Source organism: Corvus kubaryi, unplaced genomic scaffold (genome assembly GCF_017639235.1).
Source record: "Corvus kubaryi isolate FWS band 111438036 unplaced genomic scaffold, C.kubaryi_AGA036_p1.0 37300, whole genome shotgun sequence".
Taxonomy (NCBI): Eukaryota; Metazoa; Chordata; class Aves; order Passeriformes; family Corvidae; genus Corvus; species Corvus kubaryi.
This window is the reverse complement of record NW_024581093.1, coordinates 11491957-11516477: the sequence shown is the minus strand read 5'-3', so window position 1 is coordinate 11516477 and position 24521 is coordinate 11491957. Positions and strand designations below refer to the sequence as shown.

The window sequence follows — 24521 nt, the reverse complement described above, 5'->3', positions numbered from 1 at the left end:
AGGGGCGGCGGGCGGTGGGTGCCGGGCTGTCGCTGCCCGGCCGTGGTGACTGACAGCTGCGCCTCGCCGGTGCTCGAGCGGCCTGTGCGGGGCAGCCCCTGCGCCGAGCGTCCCGCCCGCCGGGGCGGTGGCTCCGCGGGGCCGGGGCCACACGCGTGCGGCGGCGGTGCCCGTGTGCATGCTGATGGAGCAAGGCACGCCTATCCGCAGGGACGGGAGCCCCGCCGGTCCTCCGCTGTCACCGCCCGTGCGCGTGTTACACGCTGCCGGCCGGTGCCGCCGGGCTCCTCGGACACAGCGTTCCGCTGTCAGCGCCGCTGTGCGCGGGGTTGTCGCTGCTGTAGCGCCGGGTGCTGCCCTCGCTGCTCCCGCACGTGCGGCGGCGCCGGGGCAGGCACGGGGCCGGCGCAGGCTCGGGGCCGGCACGCCTGCCCTCCGCAGCACTGTCAAGCTCACCTCTAACGCTTTGTGCTGCCTGCGGAACAAATGCGTGGTAGGGACTAGAACTTAAAAAAAACCAATAATCATCTCTTGGTGTTAAAAGAAAGCGCACAGACTAGGTAATTTCCCGGGGTGTGTATTTTCTGAGACGTGACAAGAGAAGGTGTGCAGGCAGGCAGGCACCTGCTCTCAGAAATAAACTTCCATGCATGGATAGTGTGCAGTGGGTTTTAGTGTCGGGTTTTTAATGGTTGTCATGGATATCTGCTTGTGGAATGCATATGCTGATCTGAATATTTTGTCCTTAGTGTTTTTGTGTTAGCTTAGGTCTCATCAGTTCGCATTGCATGAGTCCATGGAGATGGAAGGCAGGCAATCATCTACCTTCTGTTTACCTGAACACTGGTTTGAGCCCTCCCCTTTTTTTAAACACAGTGGCTTTTGATATGGGTGATGCCCTGGATAAAGACCATTTGGTAACTTCTGTGGATTTTTTTTTTTTTTTGTAAAGTTCACGCTTTTCAAAACATAACCTTTGCCTTGAACCCTCCAGGGTCTAGATGACGGAGGTGTATGGTAAAAGTTGAAAGCCTGGCAGAGCTCATTTTAGAAATCAGTAGTGATTTAGTTGCATGAGTTTTTGTGTGCTCAGCTTGTACCTAAGGGTCCTTCAGCCCTCTCACACAGGAAAGCATCAACCTCTTTGCCTTCTGAAGTTGCTGTTCTGTAAGATTTGTCATAATGACTATTCAAATTTGCTGGTCGTTTTGGAAGGCAAGTTCTAACCTCTAACCTCTGGCTCCCTGTTTTCTTGCCAGCTCCTATGTTACCTTTACTGCTGGGGTTATAATAATTCATAAAGTGACACTGCAGAAGTATGCTATTTTAAGTGTTCTAGTCACCGTACCTTGGAACTTTCTGCAACTTTCTTCACACAACCTTAAAGTATTGTGTGTAGAACATACCAAGTACTGAATTTTTGTTAAGTTAGTTTTTGGACTCTGGTTATATTCTGCCTTGTAACTTATTTACTTGAAGGCTAAGGAACATTTTTAGAAGTGCTTTACTCTCTCTGTGTCTTGTAAATATGTAAATTTTCTTCTGTATTGAAGATACAGGGTGAAAAAGGGTAAGTTTCAACAAGACAGTAAGAGTAATAATAATGGGGTGAAAAAAGAGTGAGCTTCAGCAAGAGATTAGTAACAATAATAACAACAACTGTGCCAAAGTATTCTAAGTGTTGCTAGAGTTAAATTTTGGTGGTATCTGTTTCAAACTCCAAGTGGTAGCCCCTTGTGGACTTTTTATTTAACAGTATCAAGACATACTCAGGTGTCTTAGTCTGCATGTGTATTGACTGTCTAGTTTGTGGCATATATTGACGTGGTGCTGAGCTTCTGTTTTAGCTATTTACTTTATTCAAAGCACAGTTAGGTAGAGTGTCTCTAAAATACACTCCTACGTTGCTTTTCCTAAATTATGGAAGTTTGTTTTTGAAAGCTATAAAAAGTGTTAAGAGGCTGTTGGCTAACAATTTGAGTGAAAAATTGTGGAAACAATTTCTAAAAGGACCTGAAGCTTCCTAGGAAAGCCTAGACAATGCCTAGGTGCTGTGAAGGTTGCAGTGTGACTGACTGGCTGCTGGCAAGGCCAGGTGAAGCCTCCTGTGCCTGCGGTGTGACCTGAGATGCTGCCTTTGCTCCCGACTGCAAGCTTCTCTTGAACAACTGTGTTCTAAGGCATCTGTCTGCATCTGGAGACACAGGGCAGTAAGGATGGATAGAGAGTTTTGTAACCTAGCAAATGAGGTTGGTAAACTAAGTATTTTAAATTCATTATTTCCAATGTAAATTTCCAAAATCGTGTTGAGTAGTTCTAGCAGTTACTGGGAAACAAAAAAGATACCAGCATTGCTATTGTATCATTACTCATGTGTTAACAGGTATCTTTTTCTTCTCTGATTGTTACTAAGCAAATTGTGAAAAAGTAGTAATGGCTCTCAGTGCTTTTCCCTATATACCACCCTGTAATTTTGTTAAGTTAATCACTTTAAACTTTGACTCTTTGGAATACAACAGAGTTGTGGAACAGTCCCACTTTTAGAAAGATGTGACCAGATTTGCTGGCAAGCACAACTGAAAGCTGACATATGGCATTCATATTTCCAGTGCAAGGATGTCACTTGTGTGGATGGCTGTGCAAAACCAGCTCTGAATATGCAGTTCTATTGATCAGCTGCCTGGAAAACCAGTCCAATAATTTTTAGCTAGTTGAACAGATTATGTAAACACATAACAGTGTGTAACTCGCTGTCGAAAGATTTAGGTAAGGTAAATGTTGAAATAGAGATTTTGGTTAAAAGCTAAGTAGCTGTTCAGTCAAATCTTGATATTTTTTCTTCTAAGTTAATGCTATGTACACATATAAAGAGGTAATCAAATAATTAAAAAATAACCCACAACAGTATTGGGTTTGGTTTCAAGATAGATTTTTTACAAAGTATGCACAATATTTCCTGACATTTACCTGTGCTGAAATACAGACATTCAGCACAAGGGAGTTTTTGCTCCCTTGGAGTTAATGGTGCTGTTGTGTACATTGTATTCTGGCCTCTCTTTAATATTTTTCCTTAGTCCAAATTCTCAGACTTGCAGTTTTATTAATAATGCAGGTGTTTGCATGACAGGTACTCTGCTTTGTTGTGGCACTCTTAACTTGGTGGCTTGTGAAATATCACTGTAAATCAATTTCATAGTGCTGCCTGCAAGTTGCTTTGCACTAGTCAGAGTCAGCTTCCATGTCTTCCATCCTCTGGGGACTGTCATCAGACAGTAGTTCTGAAAAGAACAGATAATGCAGAAAATGAATGAAAAGTTTCACAGCATGACTATGATGTTACTGTTGAGTTAATATATACCTTTAAGGAGTTAAATTGGGTTTGCCTTGGCAGGGTAGTTAGTAGCAAAACTCAAGGATGTAGGAGGATGTGTGGGTTGGGGGTTTTGGACGGGATTCTCTCTGTGTCTGGGTCCCAAGGGCAGCAGTAAATAATGTTAGTAGTGTCACAATTAGAAAGGAAGAAAAAGTATTTGGGATACTGAAATGGCTATTTTACAGCTTTCACCACGTTCAGATTGAGCCTGGCTAAAAGGTGACAAAAGAACTGCTGAAACAAGAAGCCTTAAGTGCAACAAAACCCAAAAATAAAGACTTGCACTTAAGTTTGGCCTGTTTATTGTAAGTTTCTGTGATTCTTGTGCCAAAGGCAAGAGCCCAGTGCTACACAGTTCCTAGGAAGGAGTTGTGGATTTGGGGACTGTGTAGGGAGCTGTTTTCACAGTAATCTGCATCTGAAGGCAAGAACCCAGTTGATGTGTGAGTTTAAGGAGGTAAATTTGTGATGTGTACTGCTGAGGAGAAACATGGATTAGATAGAAAACTGCATTTTGAAATATTGAATGTGCATGTTTTGAAGTACTGATGGAAACTTTGCCATGAAAGGGAGAGCATCCTGTGACCCCCACAGGAGGGGGCTGCACACAGACATGCACACACTCCCATGCTGCTGAACTGATTGGCACAGACTTGAGCAGATTTCTGCTTATTTAATGTAAGGGTTCCCAGCATGTTGCCCAGGATTACAGAGGGTACCGTGAAATAAAAGAATAACTACTTTAGGGAAAGAAATAGCTTAAAGCCATAAGTCTTTGCTACAGAAATTCCATTATGAGTTTTTGATGTGAAGTTTGTCAGCTTCTCTGGTCTTTTAGTCTCATTTTTGAAAGAAGTAAAGTGCATTAAGGCAGACACAAACCCCTTGTCCCAGGTGTGAGCTGACCAGAGGACATGGAGCCACATTAAGGTGGCTGTCTGCCTGTGACCCTGCATGTCCTTAGCTGTGTTTGCTCGGACTCTTGTGTGGTATCAGCCATGGGAGCATGATTTCCATGTGGGCTGGAGCACAAACAGAAAGAGCTGAGTGTAGTGTGAACAGAGCAAGTCTGGGAACCTCCAGCAAAACATCAAACCAGCCTGAATGCCTGACTTAGGGAAATCTGATAAAATCCTAATCAGTTGTGTTGGTTTTCATCATAAACTCTTAAGTGCTTAAATAAAATGCAGGGTTGGTGCTTGATTTACTGTTATATTACTTGATACAAATGCTTAGTGTAGGTGAAACAAACACCTTTGTGCACAGGCTTCTGATTTCTGGTGAAACAAGGAGGCATGTGCGTGACTGCTTCATGCATCCTCTGTTAGAGTATAGTTGCATGTGTTTTGGATTTGGTGAACTCACGTACATTAAAACATGGGCTGCAGATGAATTCACTGTGCATATCACATGTAAAAAGGAGTTACTTGGAAAAATCTGTAGACACAAATCTGCTTGCTTCCTGAAAAAGCCTCCTAGAGCAGTACTCTGTCCTCACTCTGTGGCTGCGTGTGCTGGCTGTGAGGTAGAAGTGCAGGGATGTGACTGGAGTGCAGATCCTTTTCTTGTACCTGTCTGATGAGATCCACTGTCACTCTCTGTCTCGTCCTGAGTCATGCCACAGCACCATCCTGGCAGTACCCTTGTGACAGCTTGTGCAGCTCTTGAAGGCAGTCAGCTGGGTTTTATGGATGTGAAACCGGATATTTTCCCACAGCCTCCTGTGGTAAGAAATTACTTCTTTTGGAAGGGCTGGGAGAGAGAAACAGGTTTACTAGGGATGAAGATGCTGGACTAAAGGCAGTTTGATAAAGCCTTTAAGAAATACATGGTGAATATTATATAACAGTATTATTTGAGGTTGCAGGGTTTTGGAATAGGACCAACTTTTTGGCATGTTTTGTTTAAACAGTTTAAGGAAGACTTCAGAGGCTGCTGATTTCTACGTGTGCAAGGAGACAGCGTGTGAATGTACTCTTATGAACTGTTCTGTTTTCTCTGATTCATATCTTCTGTTTGGGACTTGGATACCTATTTACCTTGGAGTGGCTATATAAGGAACAGAAGTGTGGCAGACTTTTTTTGGTAGATGGATTACTATATTAAGTAATAGGAAGAGTGTGTCATTCCCTCTTGTGTGCTTGCTGATTCCCAAGAGCTGCTGTGTGTTTCATGTAGCAGTATGCATTGAAGAAAGAGGATCTGTTCACCCTGAATCTTTATTAGTATTATATTAAACGATGCTGGGGTCGTAGCTCTTATTTTTCAGTTGTCAAACTGTTGGCATAAGGTCAGTTTCAGGAAGCCTGGTATCATATTGTCAGTCCTAGGAAACACAGATAGATGGAGACCTGTATCATGACAGCACATTATTGCTCTTTTCTCTCCTTCAGTTTTTTTTCTGCCATCTCCATATTATACTTTGTTCCTGGGCCATTTCTAATAATTTATTTAAAATTAGAATGTAAAGTCTGTTTTTCACTTTGGAAACTTTTAAATGTGGTTTTCAGAAGTTGTGTGCATAGCTTTACTATGAAAATGATAGAATAGGCAATAATAGAAATACTTAGTATTTCTTTTTTTATTGATCTCGTCATGTGGGGATTCTGAACACATTTTTCAATACGGTGTACATGCTCCCAAAATCATGCATATGCCAAAATTTCAGAGATGGCTGTTGCTTCAAAGCTTTTTGTTTATGTTGTATGTGATGTAAAACAGTGGTTTGTATGCTCTTCTTGCTGGATGTTGGAACTGGCAGCAGGAGCAGAATGCAGCCTAGAGTCAGCTTAGGTGTTGTATTGAGGGAGGGAGGTGTGCTGGTAGTGATAGAGCAACACAACCAGTGAAATCTTGCATAATACATATTAGAAGCAAATAAATGCTATTGCTGTTCTTAGTGTGCAGTTGGAATGTTAATTTATTATTTGAACATGCTGGGAATTCTTAAATTATGAGTGTTTGTCTTTTTTAGTTATCTTTTTGGATGAACTGCTAAAGAGTGCTTAAGACGTCATGAGTATTTAAGTCTTACTTTCTGTGCCTTTGCCTAGAAATGAGGGTTAAAGGAAATATTTCTATAAGCCAGAAGAGGAGAGGAAAACTGGTGAACTCGGTATGGGCTTCAGATGTTTTTCCTCGGCTGCAAATAGCTATAGCGGGAGCAATTTGAACTTTAATCATTTTGTAACTTTAAGCAATAGGTAACACAGCAGGAATTTTTTCTGGCAATACTACGAATGTAGGATATCAAAACAAGAGACAGACATGAATCAAGGGAGCAGAACTCTTGTTTATAGGTTTGTACAAAACTCTCTCCTACAGCTCACTAGAGCCAGTATAAATCTTTCCAGTAACTTTGTATTGGTGATACTGGTGTGTTGTATCATAGTCGTACAATCAATGTATTGCTGCATTCAGTACAGGTTTCCTGATACTGCCTGTCCCTGATGGTTGTCTTCCTGACCCTTAAAGTTGTGTCACAAAATCTGTGTGAGACTGAGCCACACTGATTGTGTCCCTTGGGGCTGCCAAGCTCTCAGGGTGGGTCATGGCTGGGAGGGCAGCTCTAGCGCAGCAGCTCAGCGTGAGGGTGAACTGGCTGCCTGACCGAGGCTGGGGTTGTCTTATGCTGGGATGCAACATTTGTTAATTTTCTTCCTCCCATGGTGACAATTAAGATTATTTGGCAGCCCTCATTCCAGATCAGCCTCTCTGATGGCCTCATAACATCCTCTTATGGTATGAGATCTACATCTGAATTATTCAATGTTGATGTTCAGTGAAAGAGGCACAGTCTTGCTACAATTGCTTGACAAGGCTTTGTAGTGTGGAATTCTGCATCACCATACTGTATTGCATGCATTGTGCAGGTTTTTTTTGCATTGCATTTTTTAGGATTTTTACTGGAAAACAATGGTAGCAGAGGTGTCGGATCATAGTGTTTGTGCACCTCTGCTCTTCTGTCTTGTCGGTGTGATCTCTTATTGGAGAAGTAGCAAACACAATATTCAAGATGTTAAGACAGTGTGAAGGAAATAGCACTGTGATTCTACAAGTAATACAGTATAACAAGGGACAAATTCAAACATTAAAGTCCTCTAGAAACTTCCAAATCAGGGAAATGAGGGTAGTATTCTAGGATAAGTGAGAGGTGTATAGATGAGTAGCTACATTGGCCTATCACCTTCACTCAGTGTAGATTTACTTTCAGTTACATTCGGGTGCACCTATTGAAAGTATCACGTGCTTTCTTGCAATTACTTTGTTTATGGATGCAGTAACACCTGAAAGAACTTGCATTAACCTGTCACAAATACCGAGTGTAGATAAGCCCTTCTTTTAATGTCCTCTAAGATACAGCATGTGGGAACATTGTGCTGTAGTTTGAGTGATGACTAAGGTGTTGATCTTACTATTATGTGTCAGTGTGTATAGTCTGAAGACAGGGAGTCCTTAATCAAAGCTTGTTGACCCTGTCTGACCTCTTGATGCTGTGTTTAAGCTAGACTGAGGAAGTGTGATAACTTACTTTCTTAGGCTTTCTTAATTCTCACTCTGTTAATTTTAGAGCTGTTCACTTCCTATGTTACTTCAGGAACAGCTGATTTTTTTCCTGTGTGCTACAAAAAGTTAAGTGGTTTTTGTTCTGGTTTTGAGGGTTTTTTTGGTTTGCTTCGTTTCAACAGGGTTGTTATAAAAAGTATACTCCTTTATATACATTTGCATTCCTCCCCCTTATCCCTCAGTAAGATTTTGGCTTTAATCTAAAGTATGCATATAGTTTCTGAAAGTGGTGTGAAGGACTTGTGCCTTGAATCTGGCTTTATCTCTTATGTATTCAGAGGCACTCGTGGTTGGCAAGCTTTCCACAGCTGCCAGTTAAAGTATTGAGTTAAACGTAGTGTGGTGAAGGAACTATCTTGATCTGAATAATGGGCATGATTGCAGATCACAGTCTCAGGTCACATTATTGAGTCAGGCTGAAAAAATTAAGTCCTAAGGTTAATTTTATTTAATTTTTGCTTTGTTCTGTCACACTCATGCTGATTCAACTCATATGTTTGAGGATCTATATACTCAGCTTTCTGGTGTGCTGCGGACTCAGTATCTTATGCTCATTCATCCATGGGGAATGACTACTGTAGTAGTCATACTTGGCAGGTACCCACATGAGAAAATTTTCATGTTGATTTTTGCCTTGAAGACCTAGTTTGTTATTGAGTTACGCAGCTTCTTTACATGTACCTCTGCTTCCAACATCAGGTGGAAGAGAAGTTTGCCTCATCAAGCTGTTAGATTACTTCTCATGGGATAGTTTTTGAGATGAGGCAGAAAGGACAGTACAGTCCTGCTTCTTTTGTAATTACATTGTACATAATTTGCATTGTTCTTCAATCTAAATTTGAGCTAACCAGTGGTCTTTTGAAGCTGCTGTTGTTACAACCTGGACTAATGTGACAGGGCGTACAGCTGGTAAAAGAGAAAGTTTCAATGGCAATAAGTAACAGTGTCAGCTCCTGGCATAGAAGTACCTAGGAGTAAAGAAGAGATTAACTGTATTAACAAACTTCCTCCCTTGTTTTTTGTGCGGTGTGGTATTTGCCTGCAGGCAGTAAGTCACTGAACATTATATGTTGGAATAGTTCACTTCAGCCTTTGCTCGTCTGAAGCAAACCTGCTTCAGGCATGCTGAAACGTGCTTTTTCAGTTGCTATTGATTCTGCAGTTTGTGAGCTCACAGTGATCCTCTTAAACCTCTCACAACTGGTCACTGCTACATCTTCTACTCATGTTTTGGGTACACAAGACACTTTTATGTAATCTTCAAATTATTTTTAGAGACTGATTCCAGCAAGTGACTTGAATGAATCTTGAGTGTGTTTCTGAGAGCTCTGCACTGCCTCTCACTCTGTATTTGCTACTTCTGTTGGAAGACTCTGCACAAATACGTCAGTGCACATGTGGATGGTGTGAGGAGGTGTGCCATGCCAGGGATGCCCCGTCCTGGAGTGGGTTCCAATAGTCACCTTTGTGATATTAGGTCTTTGTCAGACCATTAAAAGTCCCCCTTTTCCCATCATGTGCTGATTCTTCTATCTTTATGTCCAAGCAAAACCCAGTAACTGAGGTAGATGTGTGAAATCTTTCCTAAGTCATCTTTCAGTATGGGTTGGTCTTTTAACATTTTGGCCTCATGGGAAGTATTTCTGTGCAGTATTTTCTAGCATTTTCTTCTCATTTTTGTATGGGTAGTTTTCTGACGTATATACTAGCTGAAGCTTCAGGGGGAATAAAGAAGATAAACCCCATGATTTGATCCACAGGTTTAGTCAGAGACCAGCTTCTCCAGATACTTGGAAGGATGAGATCTGTCACCTACATTGGAGGAAGAAGCATTTTTTGTAGTTCCTGACATGGAAGTTGCTAAGTGTGCATCTCTATCACTGGGCTGATAGAGGTGAGCACAGGAAGCATTCTTCTGTGATCTGCTTAGGCAGTGTCCTTTTTTGATTGTTATGGTTTGTAGCTTTCTATCCTGGGATGATAACCAGAGCAAATGGTGGCTGTTGACTCCAAAAAACTTTGCAGTGTTACTGCTCCCAGCCCATGGTGTTTCTGGTACCTGTGCATCCTGCCTTGCAAGCAAGAGTATCTGAGCACAAGAGAACAAATCAGAACATGAACAAATAGTTTCCAATATATACCTTTAAGGGACCATAATACTACATCATGAGTCCTATAATGAATACATTGTTTAATCTGAACATAGTTCACTGTGCACACCCCTACTGTAAAGATAGCAATTCATCCAAGTAAAAAGTTACCCGAAATGTTCCTTGTACCTTTGCCATAGTATGTGTGATTGTTCCTCGTCCTTCAAAGTGCATCCACTGCAGTTGCTTCTAAGCATTTGAAAGTGAGTGGGAGAACTACATCTGTGATTTCAGTTTTGGCTGGGTATGACAGCAGTGCATCTAAACTTGTATTAGTACTGTAGCAAAGTATCACCAAAGTGAACTAACAAGTAATAAATGGGTGATAAACTGGTTTCAAAACAGGTAACTTGGGGTCACTCTCCATTTTGCTCAGGGAATAGAAATTTAAGCTGCAAACTCAACCTTGTAGTTTTAACTGTAATTGCTAACTTCAAATATTTTCATAAGAAGTTTTGAATACTTCTGATATAGGAAATGTAGCAAGGTAACTTGGGGCTCAGTTTTGTATTCCTTGAATGTTCCCAAATGCTGTGCAAAAGTCCCTCCTCTAAAAAAAAAAAAAAACCAACCAAAAAACGCTGCCCAAAAGACTGTGAATATGAGAAGATGCTGGAAAGCCTTGGGAATCTGCCTTGACTTGCCAGATGGCATACTGGCACTTCACATTTAATTTGAAAATGTTCTTATTCTGGAGCTGAAAAGTTATTAACAAACTGCAGCTATGGCTAGTTATTTGACTTAATATTTTTTTATTAAATTCTTTTCAGTTTGATCCCGTGTTCCTGAAGGAGAGGTGTTCAGAGTTTTATTCTGTTCTTGGTTCTCCTGCCTACTGAGCAGGTTTGCTGCACAGATGGATGTGCAGAGGGTTTCTGGAGTGAGCACAGCATGCTCGGGATGCGTAACTGATCTGTGGGGCCAAATGTGGCAGCAGCACCAGCCACCGGTGGGAACACAGACCTCAAACAGCCTTTTGTCTTGGCTTTGACGTGAACAGTGAAAGCCTGGCATCGTGGCAGTGTCCTTTCCTTCTTAGGGACTGGTGTGGGCTTGTTTGGAGTCGACATTTGAAAGTGTAAATCTGCTCTGATAGAAGGAGACAGGAGTCAATAATTACATTGCTCTGTGTTCTTTCATTTAACTGATCTTTCAAGTCAAATAATTTATCAAGTCATAAACAAGAATATTTGCCAGGCAGAACCTGCTGTGTGTATGGAAGTAGAGTTTTCTCCACTCTGTTCTGTATGAGAAAACCTTGTGCAAGGCTTGCCGGGCTTCATGTTGGGTGACCTGCTGCCATACACATGGTGGCAAAGGTCTGTGTTGCAGGTTTTTTCTCCCATAAGAGTTTTCAGGTGGAGATTTTTTTCCCAAGCCCGTTATCCGTCAGAAGTGCTCATCAGTCTCCTGGGAGTGTGTTAGTCTTGCCTCTGCCCAGGTAGTATGTGGTGCCAGATATCAGAAGGTCACAGATTGTTTGTTTATGTGATAGTATTTACTACACTGACAAAATAGGAGCAATATACTAGAGCCCATATAAAGATCTGTGCTCCCTGGCTTTATGGAGACAGAAAGGCAGATTACCTGACCTGCTGTTTCCTTCTAGCTTGGTTTAATAGTAACATCACTGGTGTGATTTGCAGAACTGGTGTAATAGACCTTTATTTGTTTTAAAACTCTCTGGTCGTCCCTGTTGTTCTGGGTCAGAGCTATTAGTGTGCTACAGTAATTTAGTAGCTTTAGATTTTGTTACAGCTCTAACACAAACCCAAATATTGCTGTTTTACTTGGAAAGTTCAGCTAATATTAAATGAACTACTGTTGATATTGATAGTTACTTTTACTTGTTAAACTCTTGTTTTAAAGCAAACTTATAAATTGTTGTTTGGTCTATTTGAGTGTTTTTGTAAACAAAGGGAATCGGCAGGCTGAGGAATTACTAATTCCCCACTTCAACTTCTCTGTGGTTTTAATTGTTTGGAAATTTACCTGAAGTTGTAATTACAGAATATACAAAGTGAATGCTAATAGTTGCACTTTAAGGCTTCTTAAAGATATGTATCTGTATTTTAAACGGTGAGGTTGTAAACTGCATGGTTAGTCTGTATGTGCAACTGTTCCAGCAGACTAACACTTTCTTTAGCAAGTGAGCTAAAGAAAAACCTTGTGGCTGTCTTCTATAGGAGATGCTAGAATTACTGCTGTGTTTCAAGATAATTAGATATTACTGGAGTTGAACTCCTTGTCATTATGAAATAAATCAGCTTCTTCACATTGCTGCTCTTCCCACTTTGATTTTCCTGTACAAAACCTTCTTCTCCTGCTTCATTTTTGTGTTCTGTTTGCTTGTTTCAGATCAGTTGAGGCAGCAGTTTCTTTCATTTTTTTTTTCACTCTTCTGTTAGCGAAATTCATCTTCCATCACCTGAGGGAAGAGAAGCAACAGACTCTCACAGCACTTGCTTACAGAGGTGGGAAGGAGGGATGATATGTAGATACTTTCCAGGGAAGAAATAGAAGGTTATTCTCACACACACAGTGATTCAGCTAGATTGTTTTTATGTACAGTGTGATTAAAAAAAAAAAAAAAAAGGCAGTGGGAACTACGGGTATTTCTCAAAACAGTCCTTCCAGTTGGCATTTGATGTTTTTGCTGGAAGTGCTGCAAAAATAGAGAGCAAGACTCAGCGTGCATATGGCATGGATTTAAAAGCCAGTGGATTAGTTGCAGAGTTACACTTCAAATCACTCATTGATAGGACTAATTCAAGCATTTGATTTATAATTAAAGTTCAGTAGGATTTTTCCACCTCTTGAAAGACAAATTTCTGTAGAAAAAATTCTAATACATCAGAGTGTATTTTAGGAAGGCAAAGCACATAATGAAATTTATAAACACACAAAAAATGCTCACTTTTACCTTGATAGGAAAAGAGTTGATTACATTACTTCTTGACTAAAGAATATGCTTGGGAATTTTAGTTGGAACTAGCTCGAATCAGTTTGAAGAAGAGAGCACTCATACTGGTTGAAACAAAGGATCTATAAAATAAATACAAAACTGGAAAGATAGAGATACCAGTTTAAATAATTAAAAAGAACTGTACACATTTCTTCTTTGTCCAATGTTTTAATGTCTCTACTACACTCTGCTGTTTCCATAAAGCAATGCTATTTTAGTGCCTTTTATGATGCAGTTAAACCCATAAATTAATGTAAAATACAGAACATAGGTGAAAAAAACTACATTAATTTGAGGGATTTGGGGGCAGTGGGTGTCAACTGGGAGGAAGAAATAGGCTTTCAAAAATTTGCAGAGGATAGAAAGTGTAGGTCTTGTAGTGTAAATTTAGTGGTTTTTTTTTTTTTCTCCACAGCTTTTGAAGAAATGTGCATAATCAGTCCACCATAATTGGTGGAAGTGAACAAATTATCTCCATGTTTTCAAACTCAGTATCAGCATGATCAGATTAACCCCAAAAGACATTAGTCCTGAAAACAAGATCAGGGTTCCTAAATCATTTGCGTATTAGTGGAAATTTTGCTCTCCCTTGGTCCTAAAAGGCAATTCTGTGAATTACTCAGTAGACTACAAATATTAGTTAGAAAGGTCAGGCTGTTCTTGGGTAAGCCCTGAAAGCTGCCCAGAGGTGGTTGCCAGACGTGGTTTTCTGGGTGTTGCTATGCCCATTGAAGGAGTTCTGCTTGCATCTTTTTGCCTCTTACCATCTGGGGGGGGACTCAGGGGGTGAGGGCTCCTCCTTGGGCTCCCCACAGCTCTGAAGAGTGGATGCTTTACCAGAGCTGATAAAGGTGGTGGGATTTAGCTTGGCTAACTTTGCCCTGGATGGATTAGGGTGGTTTGTGTAATCCTGTTATAACAGACCCTGTCTCTGGGAAGCCAAGCAGTGGTAACAAACACCTGGTCTATAATGGATGGGGACAGATATAAATCTCATTTTCCTAGCTGTCTGCAAAGGGAAATTCTCCATTTGCACCTTAAGACAGTGTTTATACAGTGGATATCCTGATTTTTGGTGATGTTTAGCAATCATATGGCAGTGGAATACCTGGGTTTTTTCTGCATGTCTGTTTTTAGGTAAACTGTGAAAAGGTGGTCTGTGAAGCTGTAATTCAAATGGGTGAACTGAAGAAAAAAATGTGTGATATCAAAAACCCGGCTCCTTAAGCTTCCCTGGTTTTGTCAGGTTGCTATTATGGACGTGTTTTGGGATGTTTGATTTTAAAGCTCCCATAAGGGCATATGTGTCTCAAAATATGATTACTATGTGACCTGTAATATATTGATATGGTTCAGTAACTAAGGATATAAAAATTGATGGTCAAAGTCTCTGAGGCTTTTGAAAATTGTTTCCTTTATTATGCATAATTTTATTTTCTTATGAGGATTGATGTGTCAGTCACCATGAAACTTAAGTGCCTATTAAATCACCTGCAAATGCAGTTAAGTGGTTTTTTTTCAGTAACTTAAGCCAGCAAATATTAAAAGGATTTGTCTGCCCAGGTGGTAGGGAAAGGACCACAGCAGATGCTTCATATTTACAGTTCCCTTCAGGACTCTAATGTTTGGTTTTGCTTGAGTTTGTAGGTGGGAAAATAATTTGTCATCTTTACAATGTCTGCTGTTGTTCCTACTTTATTATTCAACACATGTAGAAATTTAGAAATCATTTTATTAAGCTTATGGAAGATCAGTGTTAAAATTGAAGGTTAATTTAGGAAGGTGTTGAATTCCCCAATACACTTGTGAGGGGGAGAGTGAAGATTGGGCTCTCTGTGTCTTTCCTTTACCTTAGTACAATTGTTGTTCAAAACTGTTTCAAAACCAAGTAGGTCATGAATGGTAGGGGTTCAAACTGAAGTTATTCTTTCTCCTGTGCAATGCTAGCTTTCCTTTTGGGAATGAAGGGATGGATGCAGTTTGGATTCTTAAGTATTGATGCTTTCAGTGGCTAAAATACCTCAGGTTCCTCCTTCACATTCTTCTCCAAAGACAATTATAATCCTGAAATTCTACAGTATTTCTCTTTGTTTCCTTTGATTTTTTTTTTTTTTTAAGCCCAGAGGAGACTTCAGATGGTAGGGGCAACTAAACACTGTCCTTTAGGAATTATTTATCCAAAGAAAACTCAGGTACAAAAGGCTTGTTTAGTGCTGCAGGGCTATGTTGCAAATGTCCCTTAAACTCTTAACGTTTAAAGCATAGAGTTTGGGAAGGTGAAAGTCACCTGTGTGTTCATTGCTTACTTCAGCCCACCATCCACAGAGTTTCTAAATAATTTAGATTTTCATCATTCTGCAAACAAAACTTCCATCAGAAAATCCTGCCAAAACCAAACTGTAGTGCACGAGCACTAGATGGTTTTTTTGAGTATAATTGATATCCACTGTTTTAAATTATCTTCAGTGACGTTGCCAATAGCCTTTTGTGTGCAAAGGAATATATATGCCTAAGGCAGAGAAGCTCTTTGGGATGGATGAGCAGAATTTTGAACAGCTGGAGTAGAAGCCATGGGTAACACCCTGATGAGAGAAATCAGAACATGCATGCCTGCGTAATTTCTCCTGTGAAATGAAGAATAAAGAAGAGCCAGTGGAGAGTGGAAGTATAGCACAATTCCAGAATGACAAAAGCAGGAATTTTTTCAATTAAACCCAATTATTCTGGTTAGTATAATATGGTGTGTTGACCCACAAAGCAGCACTTAACTGCTATCCTTTATAAAGCAAAACAGGTCAGAATGATCTTGACCTTGCTGGCTGCTCTGCTTTAGCAGGACTGGGTTTTGCTGCTCAGCTGCTCAGGACAGTGGGGGCCAAGGGAATGGTCCCACCTGGGGCAGCCATTGGTGTGCCTGTCGAGCCCTGGACACTGGTTTGATCACGCTGGCTTCCTCCAAGCTGCCAAAATTTGTGAGGACAGTGGGCTACTCATTTATTCTGCATCAGGATCTGAGTGCAGGGAAGTGACACTTGTAGTATCTCCAGTTGTGTTTCATACTGTGCCGTGCCTCCCAGTGTCACTCTTGGTTCCAGTTCTGAACTTGCAGCAGGAGAGAGTTGTGCTGGTTTAGGTGTCGGTAGCTGAAGTGTACAGTCAAGTGTATGTGCTTGGCCACATTACCTGTGTGCTCTGCATATCAAACAGAAATGACATTTTGTTCCTACGTGATTATTTTTTAATTGATTGCCAGACGTGTAGCAAGATTCATACTCCAGAATAACAACGTCTTATGTAAAGGAGCTTGAGTTTCTTGAGTTGCACATTTAGAGCCCACAAATTGTGCTACAAAATAAAGTAAGGTGTGATCAAACTAAAAAAGTTATGTAATGCACTGTGTTCTATAGTACTTGCACCTCACAAAAGCTGCGATTTTTCACCTAAAAGACTTGAATCTCACAGTCTTGTGTTCCTCTTGGGGCTATTCAGTAATGTTACCATGGGAAATCATTTTTGTGATTACAACTTTTGCAGCCACAGTTTATTTTTAATGATGTATCACTGTCCTCAGGTGAACATGAAATTAAATTGAGTGGCTTCTCTATAATTCTGTTCTCTCTGTGAAATTCTGATGGAATCAGCTTACCAGACTTGAAAAGAGGTGTGATGGAGGTAGAACTTTGTTTTAAAACCTGTTTAGAGGAAGTGTGAGAGATGTCTTTGTTTTTCCTTTCCCCATGTGTTAAGATTTCCTAACGTACAGGACAAAGACCCCTTGTTTACTCTTATTTACTGTAAAAAAAGGCAAACTAATGCTCTTATGCATTGTAGAGAATTCTCTCCATGCATCCTAAGTGTGTTTTGGGTGTTGGAATGCTTCAGTATGACTATGAAGCCAAACGAAATACCTTTCTGTAGTGAAATCAGGTTTATTACAGTGTAACTGCCTTCTATAAACAAGTCTCCTTTTAAAGACTTTTATCTGAAATAACTGATGAGTGTAATGGTATTAAATAATTAAATAATAAAATACTGTTATGATGCCAAAAAGAACATCTCAGTCTCTTTGATCTTCATTTTGGCTAAATATAGAAAATTTCACTAGAGACTTTTGTAAACAGACTCCATTAATCCTAACAAATTGTTTTGAAAAACAGAGACTATAATAGATGGTGATTAAGACAGTGAGTAACCTTGAGTTTTGATTTTCAATACAGCATGAGTTAACTCCACATTAATTGGAGTCATGCCTCTAAGTCATGTTGTACTGCTCTGAAATCCACGTGTCCCTACCTCTGTTTGTCTTGGCTTTAATTAATCATTCCCTTATTTCTTGACAGCAGCCTGTTATTGGGCAGGGAAATATGGATCCAGGTGTAGTCTCGAGCCCCTATAGCTTCTGCCTGCCTTCTGCACACCGTGGCTCTATGCAGCACAAGAGGTCCTGGCAGTGTGCAGTCTTGCAGCAGATGAAACACAAATATGTTTCATTCAACACAGTACTATTTCCAACTGGAGTGCTGATGAGAACTCTCTCTAGTAGTCTTTAAGCCTTTCTTCTATCATTGAAAAAGTTCAGATTTCATTTTTTTCTACGTGTTTACTAACATTCTGTGCATCTGTAATGTAAGTTTGTGTGTTTGCAGGTAACTTAACGTTTTATTTTGCCACAAAGCTTTTCATGACTACCTAAGAATAAGAGGGATCCCATTCAAAGAAATGCAGACATCTGTTATTTATGTTTAGAAAAAGAAATACTTATGTTTCTGACAACACATCATTATTTTATGTGGTTCTAAAGAATGCACCAATTGTAATAATTATCTGGATTAAGAGTGTCAGTGGAGTTAATAAAGAGCCGTGCCCTGAGAACTGCAGTGTCTGTATGGCTTGGCTCTTGGTGCACTTTAGGGACCTCTTTCTTGATTGCCTTGTTCTTTCAAAGTTCCCTGATGGGACAGGGCAACAATTAACTCCCATAAAGCACAAGCCTGGGAGCAGCTGGGCCCACTAATGATGGACAGTATGGATTTGTGCTGTGCCACACATGAGTTTCTCCCCAGGGATACTCCCTTGGTATCATCGCAGCATGTCTCATGCCATTCAGTGCCCTCAGACAACGTGCTGTTGCTCCTTGTGGCTCACAGTGCATGTGGGCATTCAGTCCTTGCTGAAAACACTGCTCTGGGGCAAATAATGTGCCTTGTGGATGTAACTAGTCTGCTCCAGCTAGTCCAGAAGAGGAGAGGCAGAAATAGGGCTGTGTTTCTTGATCAGTTCCCCACTATGTACCCCCCTAAAGACAGACCTGACTCCCAGGTCTTCCTGTACGTAAGCTGGTTCACCAAATTACAGTTGAAAAATAATTTCTATTTTCAGGAGTTTAATTATTGGGGTTTTGCCCATTTTCCTTGTTGCTTCTGGTTTTGAAAGCTAGATTGGTGGTCAAGCATGTGGAAACTAAATTAGTCATTCAGTACATGTGACTGGCAGTGAGGACAGAGAGTGAACTTGGTCATTGGAGTGCTCAACCTGTCCTTTATCACATACTTCTCACCTGAATCTAGTAGTTGAACTGGGAAGATAACTGTAAGAAAGTTTAAATGCCAACACATGGAATAGCAGTGAAGAGTAGAAGAACTGGAGACGGCTGAGAAGCTGAAGGCAGAGTAGTCAGTGTGGTGTAAGGTGTAAGTGGTGGTTTGGAATGTGCACATTAACTCCAGGGTGTATGCTTCCAAGGAAAAGCAAGAATGCAGCTGTAGGAGGAGGTAAGAGATGTCCTCTGTCAGAGGAGTCTTTCTCTTAGCTTTATCTATATAGAGAGTTGTGGTGGTGGCCGCCACAAGCTGCCAGGCTTTTGTGACTGTTCCCGTAACTTGGTGGTGGAGGGAGAGAAGCTTGTGGTGTTTGTAACGCTGCAGTATTGGGAGAACTTAACGCAGGTGGTTTGAGTTCTTTCCCTGCTCTGACTCTCTTGAACACAACTGTCGGATATTTTAATCAGTTTTGTTGACACCTGTATACAGCTTCCAGTTATTAACACTTGATTTATTTAAGTGTGTGTGCAGTAGGGAAGTATTCGATTCCCCATCTCAGCTAAGGGCTTGGTCTTAATAAATTGATCTCTTTTGGTGGTCCCTCAGAGCTTTAATGAAAGATGCAGTTGCACTTGGTAACTAGAAATAATCCATTCTTAAAAGATAACTAGCTATTAATATAATGGTCATTGAAGGAAATAAATGAAATTAGTTATTCTGTGGCTGGAAATGCATTATTAGTCAAGTTGATGATGTTTATGATACTACAGAAGCACAGAATTTTGTAGCACTTTATGAAGACATTTTTATTTCAGCTCTCATCGTAGGCAAGCTAAACTTAACTTACTGACAATGTGAAACACATATAATATGGTAAATTATACATGGGTTAACTGTCTGTCAGTCACTTATTCTTCTGAGCAAATGCTGCTGCGTGTGTACTACTTATTTTCTGGGGTTATGGGGGGAGAATACATTTTTAGTTTATGTGACTTCTATAAGCAGTAAAAGGAGGACTTTTTCTAGCTCTAGTACTGGCAGAATTACTGTCAACTTTTGCAAGCGTGGTACTGAATACATACAGACTGCTGCGTGAAACTCCCTGCCTGGTGCCAAGGGGCTGACAAGGAAGTGTTGGCTAAAAACCTGTTTAAATTTTTGTGAAGTGTGTACTCAGAGCTACAGCTGCGTTCATAGTTGGAGACTGAACCATTTCTGTGTTACGCTGGCATTAAAATAGCGTGTGACTTTCAATGTGAATTGAAGGCACTTGGATTTAGGTTTGCTTCCATGCTTTTAGCAAATGAAGCGCAGTATTGACCTGTTGGCATAAGAAGCTAATGTGGATCTAAGTGTTACAAAGTGTTGTGAATGTGTTGTTTTTTTTTTTATTTGCATGCTGCTCTAAAATTGCCCTTTAACAAAATTGGGAACTAGGAGCTTAAAAAGCATTTTTGGTTAGAATAGTTGCTATTTCATTTGCATGCAGAGGTTTTTCTGAGTTTTTGTTCTTTCTTTTTTTTTTCTTTCTTAGTCTTCATGAAGAAATCATTGACTTCTATAAGTATATGTCTCCCAGACCTGAAGAAGAGAGAATGCGGATGGAAGTGGTGACCAGAATAGAAAATGTTATCAAAGAGCTCTGGCCTAATGCAGATGTGAGTAGGACCCTGTTTTATTTGTTAATATGTAAAAGCAACATTTTGTGCCTGTTTACTTTATGAAATATTGAATATTGTATGTAATAAATGAGGGCCAGTTATCCACAAAGGTGATTAACTGGTAATTTATTAAAAGAAAAGAGAACAAAACAAATAGACCAGGTGGAAGAACCCAGGAGGGGGAGTAGCCCTCTCCTCTTAACCCAGCAGCGGGAGGACCTCGCTGTGACAGGCTTCGTTCTCAAGAGGACTTCACTGTGAGAGGCTCGAAGCCAGGGAGGACATGTACTGACGGCAACACCGCCTTTTATGCTCTCTTTCAGTCCTTCTGATTGGTCAGTCCGCAGGGTTGCTGCTTAGCGGCTCAGTTCATTGGCTTAGGTTTCCCGCTTCTCAGGTGATGATTGGCTCGTCGCTAGGTCCCGCCCCCTCCCCCACGATGCGTCGAGTGATTGGTGCAAGGTCCGGGTTGGAGGGAGGCTGGTGATTGGTGGGTGCAGCTGCCTCTCTCAGGGCTGATGTCATCCCGATGGCGCTTAGGGACCTTCCATACTCCATATCACCACCTCCTCCTGGCCTCTTTAGATCACCTGCAGTCTTTTGAAACAAAGGGCTTCCAACTCTGTTCAACAGTCTGAGCAGCATAACTTCATACAACCCAAATCATAACATTCCACTATCCTACCTAACACCCGTACAACCCGAATTAGGATGCATCAAACTGCCTGAACGGGAACAACGCCTATAACATTGCAAATGCTGTTTATTTTTCCATGTTAAACATAAGAAGACTTCTGTTGAAATGAGAGAGGTGATATTTCTTTCTCAAATAATACAGGTTAACATTTTCCATCACACATAGGACCAAAGACAAGTTAGTCCTGTTGTAGTCAAAGAAAAGTCATAAGGTGGGGTAATGTTCAGTCTCATGAATATTTATTTGATAAGATGAATGGGAACATATCAGACATGCATGCATGTATTGTGTTAAAAAAAAAATCTTCTGAAACTCCTGTCTTTAGTAGTAGGGCTTTTAGTGCAAAGAACCGTAATCTTGAATAAGTTTGTTAAGGTGGTGTACCAGCAATGTCACATTACATAGCCCATGGTATTTTTAATGGGCAGTTAAACTAAATTGATATATTTTACAAATTAAAAAAAAAACCCCAGGAGTCTCTGTATAGGAAGAAACAAGCCTGTAGACCTGTGTGCTGAGCTTGTAATCTGTAATGCCTCTTTCCACTGATGATGGGTTTTTGCTAGTACATACTCATTCAAAACAAGAGTTTCTCCTATGCAGAGCTGTGGTTTTTTTTGATAAAGGTTAGATTAAAGAGAAGACGGGGAAGTTGAGTTTATAAGTCAATATGGTTTTATGGGCACATAGTTGGGTTTCTGGCGTAACTGAATCTAGTTTAGTTGTATTCTTCTACTGATACGGTGTTCATTTCCAGAATGTAAATTTCTAGCTGTAGTCATCTATTTGTAGATACAGTAGCTGAAAATTTGGGCTTGTTAGTCAGAATAGGAAACCAGACTCAGACAGCAGAATCTCTAGTATAAGGAATGCTCTTTGATCCTGCCACAGTAAAGATAGTGTTTTGACATGAGTGACTTAAATCCACTGCTCATTTCAAATCTTAACCTGTTTTTTTGGAATGTGTTTTTAGAAATTAACAGGATATGACAGAATGTGAATTCTGTACAAGCTCTGTGTGTGTGGTGTGTGGGTTTGCGTGTAAAATATACTCACATTTTCAAAGTGATTATTTTTATGGACAGTGTATCAGTGAGCATCATGTGGAAGGAGCACTCTCCACTCGGTGATTGCTGCCTTTGCACAGCTGGAGGGAGGTGGTTGAGTCATTACTCCACATATCTGGCAATTTTCTCTTTGAGCAAACCCAGCAACCTTTCCATGGGAACTGTGTAAGAGAGCAGCATGTGTCACAGGTGTTGTACAGCTCTCCTCTACCCCAGTGAAAGAGCCAGGTAGACCTTAATCAAGAGCAGGAGTTGTAGGGAACGGTGTGGGTATGAAACAGTGCATGCTGTGATACACCCTGCCAGTGCCTTGGAGGAGAGGATTTCACCAAAACCACTGATTGCTTCAGCCTAGAAATGTTGCTATTTCCTAGGCAAGTTTGTGTGCTGCAAACTTAACTAGTCTAATGGGGTGAATGGATTTATTACCAGGCTATCTCTCTTCGTTGCCACTAGCACTTTGAATGGGGCACAAGAACATACTGCTTCCAGAGATACTCTATAGGACAGGCTTGATCTGTAAGTCTTTTGTATTAAGAATAACTTTTTACATACATATCTAGAGGGGTGTGTGTGTATATAGGACTCTTTGCGTCCTTGAGAAAACAGTCTGTCTTTAAGCTGCTGAAAGTTGTTTGTAGCCGCAAGGTATTGAAGGAGGGGAAGCATATTGCAAGCCCTTCCACAAGAGACAGCTGACCACTGGGCTTAGCTGTAATGTGACCGAGAGGAAGCACACACTGTGTAGTTGGAAAACTGAAGTTCACTTTTCAATTAGTGCCAGTTAAAACTGCCAGGACTGTCTTTCTCCGCTGTGCTTGAAAATGTTGGAGAGCGAGAGTGTGCCAGCTCCTTTTTCTCGAGTCAATAACTGTTCTTCAAAGCCCAACTGCATTTTGTCTGCAGTTGTTACGTTGAGGAAGAATTCTCCTTTTGTATGTCTTTCCGTTTTCTCGAGGCTAAAAGGGAACTGAATGGTGACAACAGCATTACTGTGATGTTATTTTTCTAAAACTTGCTTTGCCAGATCAGCTTGGGAACTGAACTGCTGAACTCAACTGTGTTCAACTTGGACAGTCTCTTGTAATTTTTCAGTCCTTTGAGTTAATCACTAACTTTTTGAAAATCTGTGTTGGTTTAGCTACTTCTAAGATTCAAGTTTTGAGTACATGCTCTGAGAAGGTGGAGTGTTACCTGGTCCAATGTCCTCAGCTCTAGCTGTAGTGTAAAGTGATGAGTTAATGTTTAAGCTGTTCATTTTGAGTCGTCGATGCAGCCAAACCAGCTAAAATAAACTTGGAAGTTAAACATACACATTTAGTTAGTAGTTTCTCGCTAAACACATAGGTAAGGCGTAAAAAATATATATAAATATATGAAAATCAGGTACCAACAAAAGGAAAATAAGGCTTCATGAATCTAAGTGTACAGAGAACATACATGTGGAATGTGCCTGAGCAAGTCCTTTTTTTTCCCTCTCCCCTGTTCCACTTAGGAAAAGGCTGAAAAAGCAGATGGAGGGGGGGGTAAAACTAGGTATCCTACACTGTTACTTTATTTATAGAAGTGAGCAATTGTGTCATTTGCTCTCTTTCTCAAGGGAATGTGCTTAGAAGGAAACATTCCTAGTAAGTGAGAATAGTTCTTGGCATCAGCAAGTCTCTGACCATAAGAAACATTTTAATTATGCTGAAACCAAACAACCCAAAGCATTTAAATGAAACCATTTTAAGACAAAGATTTTTGACCGGTTCAATATGAAAATTTGGCTATTAAACAAATAAGTATTTACACAGTGGAATTTAGGATACATTTGTCTTATTGTCCTCAGCTTCATGTCCATGTGACCTCATAGATCTGAAAAGAGCGAATGTTGCATACTTCACACACTTCAGTTATGAAAATACTATGATTGGGAATGGAAGTAGAAAGATGAACTCTATTTAGTTTAACAAACTTCAGAAAGTTCTACTGAAAGATGTAGAAGAAAGGGAAACTAAGTTGGCTGTGGAGAGATTTTTTTGTTCTGTTTTGATGGAGGAATTTTGGTACCAAAAATTTACCAAGCTTTTGTGGGTTTCCAAGTTCTGGTGTGCTTTGTGAGCATGTATTTGGACACATACTGTAATTAAAACTCCTTCAGGAACTTCAGAATTTAATGTGAACAAGTTCACAGAAATGTGGGATAAACAGTTACAATAACATAGAGGAGTGGGGGTCATTACTATGAAGACTAAAGTTATCTTATGAGTGCAAATGCAGATCTCTGTCCACAAACAATAAAAGCATGATTGGCAGTGTTAGCACACCACAAAAACTAATGTGCATGTCTCAAGTCATAATAGTGTCCGGTGTTTGGGATGCTTTAAATGCATGCATGGCTACAGAACTTCAACAGTTTAAATTCCAAATTGATAATAAATCAAAATCCTTTAAAATTTGTGTTCTGATTTCCCCACTCTTCTGTCTTTCCAGTTTTTAAGAGAGTGGTTGAAGTGTGGG

The 24521-nt window shown here is 40.4% G+C and overlaps 1 protein-coding gene across 1 annotated transcript in view; it reads left to right on the top strand.

Annotated features, from left to right (window-relative positions):
• The first annotated feature begins 7821 nt into the window (after positions 1-7821).
• The window catches only part of TENT4B (terminal nucleotidyltransferase 4B), a 33243-nt gene continuing 16543 nt past the window's right edge, over positions 7822-24521 (top strand). The window contains exons 1-3 of the mRNA XM_042027533.1: positions 7822-7827; positions 13756-13759; positions 20128-20252. Coding sequence (XP_041883467.1) covers positions 20163-20252 — 90 coding nt within the window. The 5' untranslated portion in view covers positions 7822-7827; positions 13756-13759; positions 20128-20162. The remainder of the gene's footprint in view (positions 7828-13755; positions 13760-20127; positions 20253-24521) is intronic.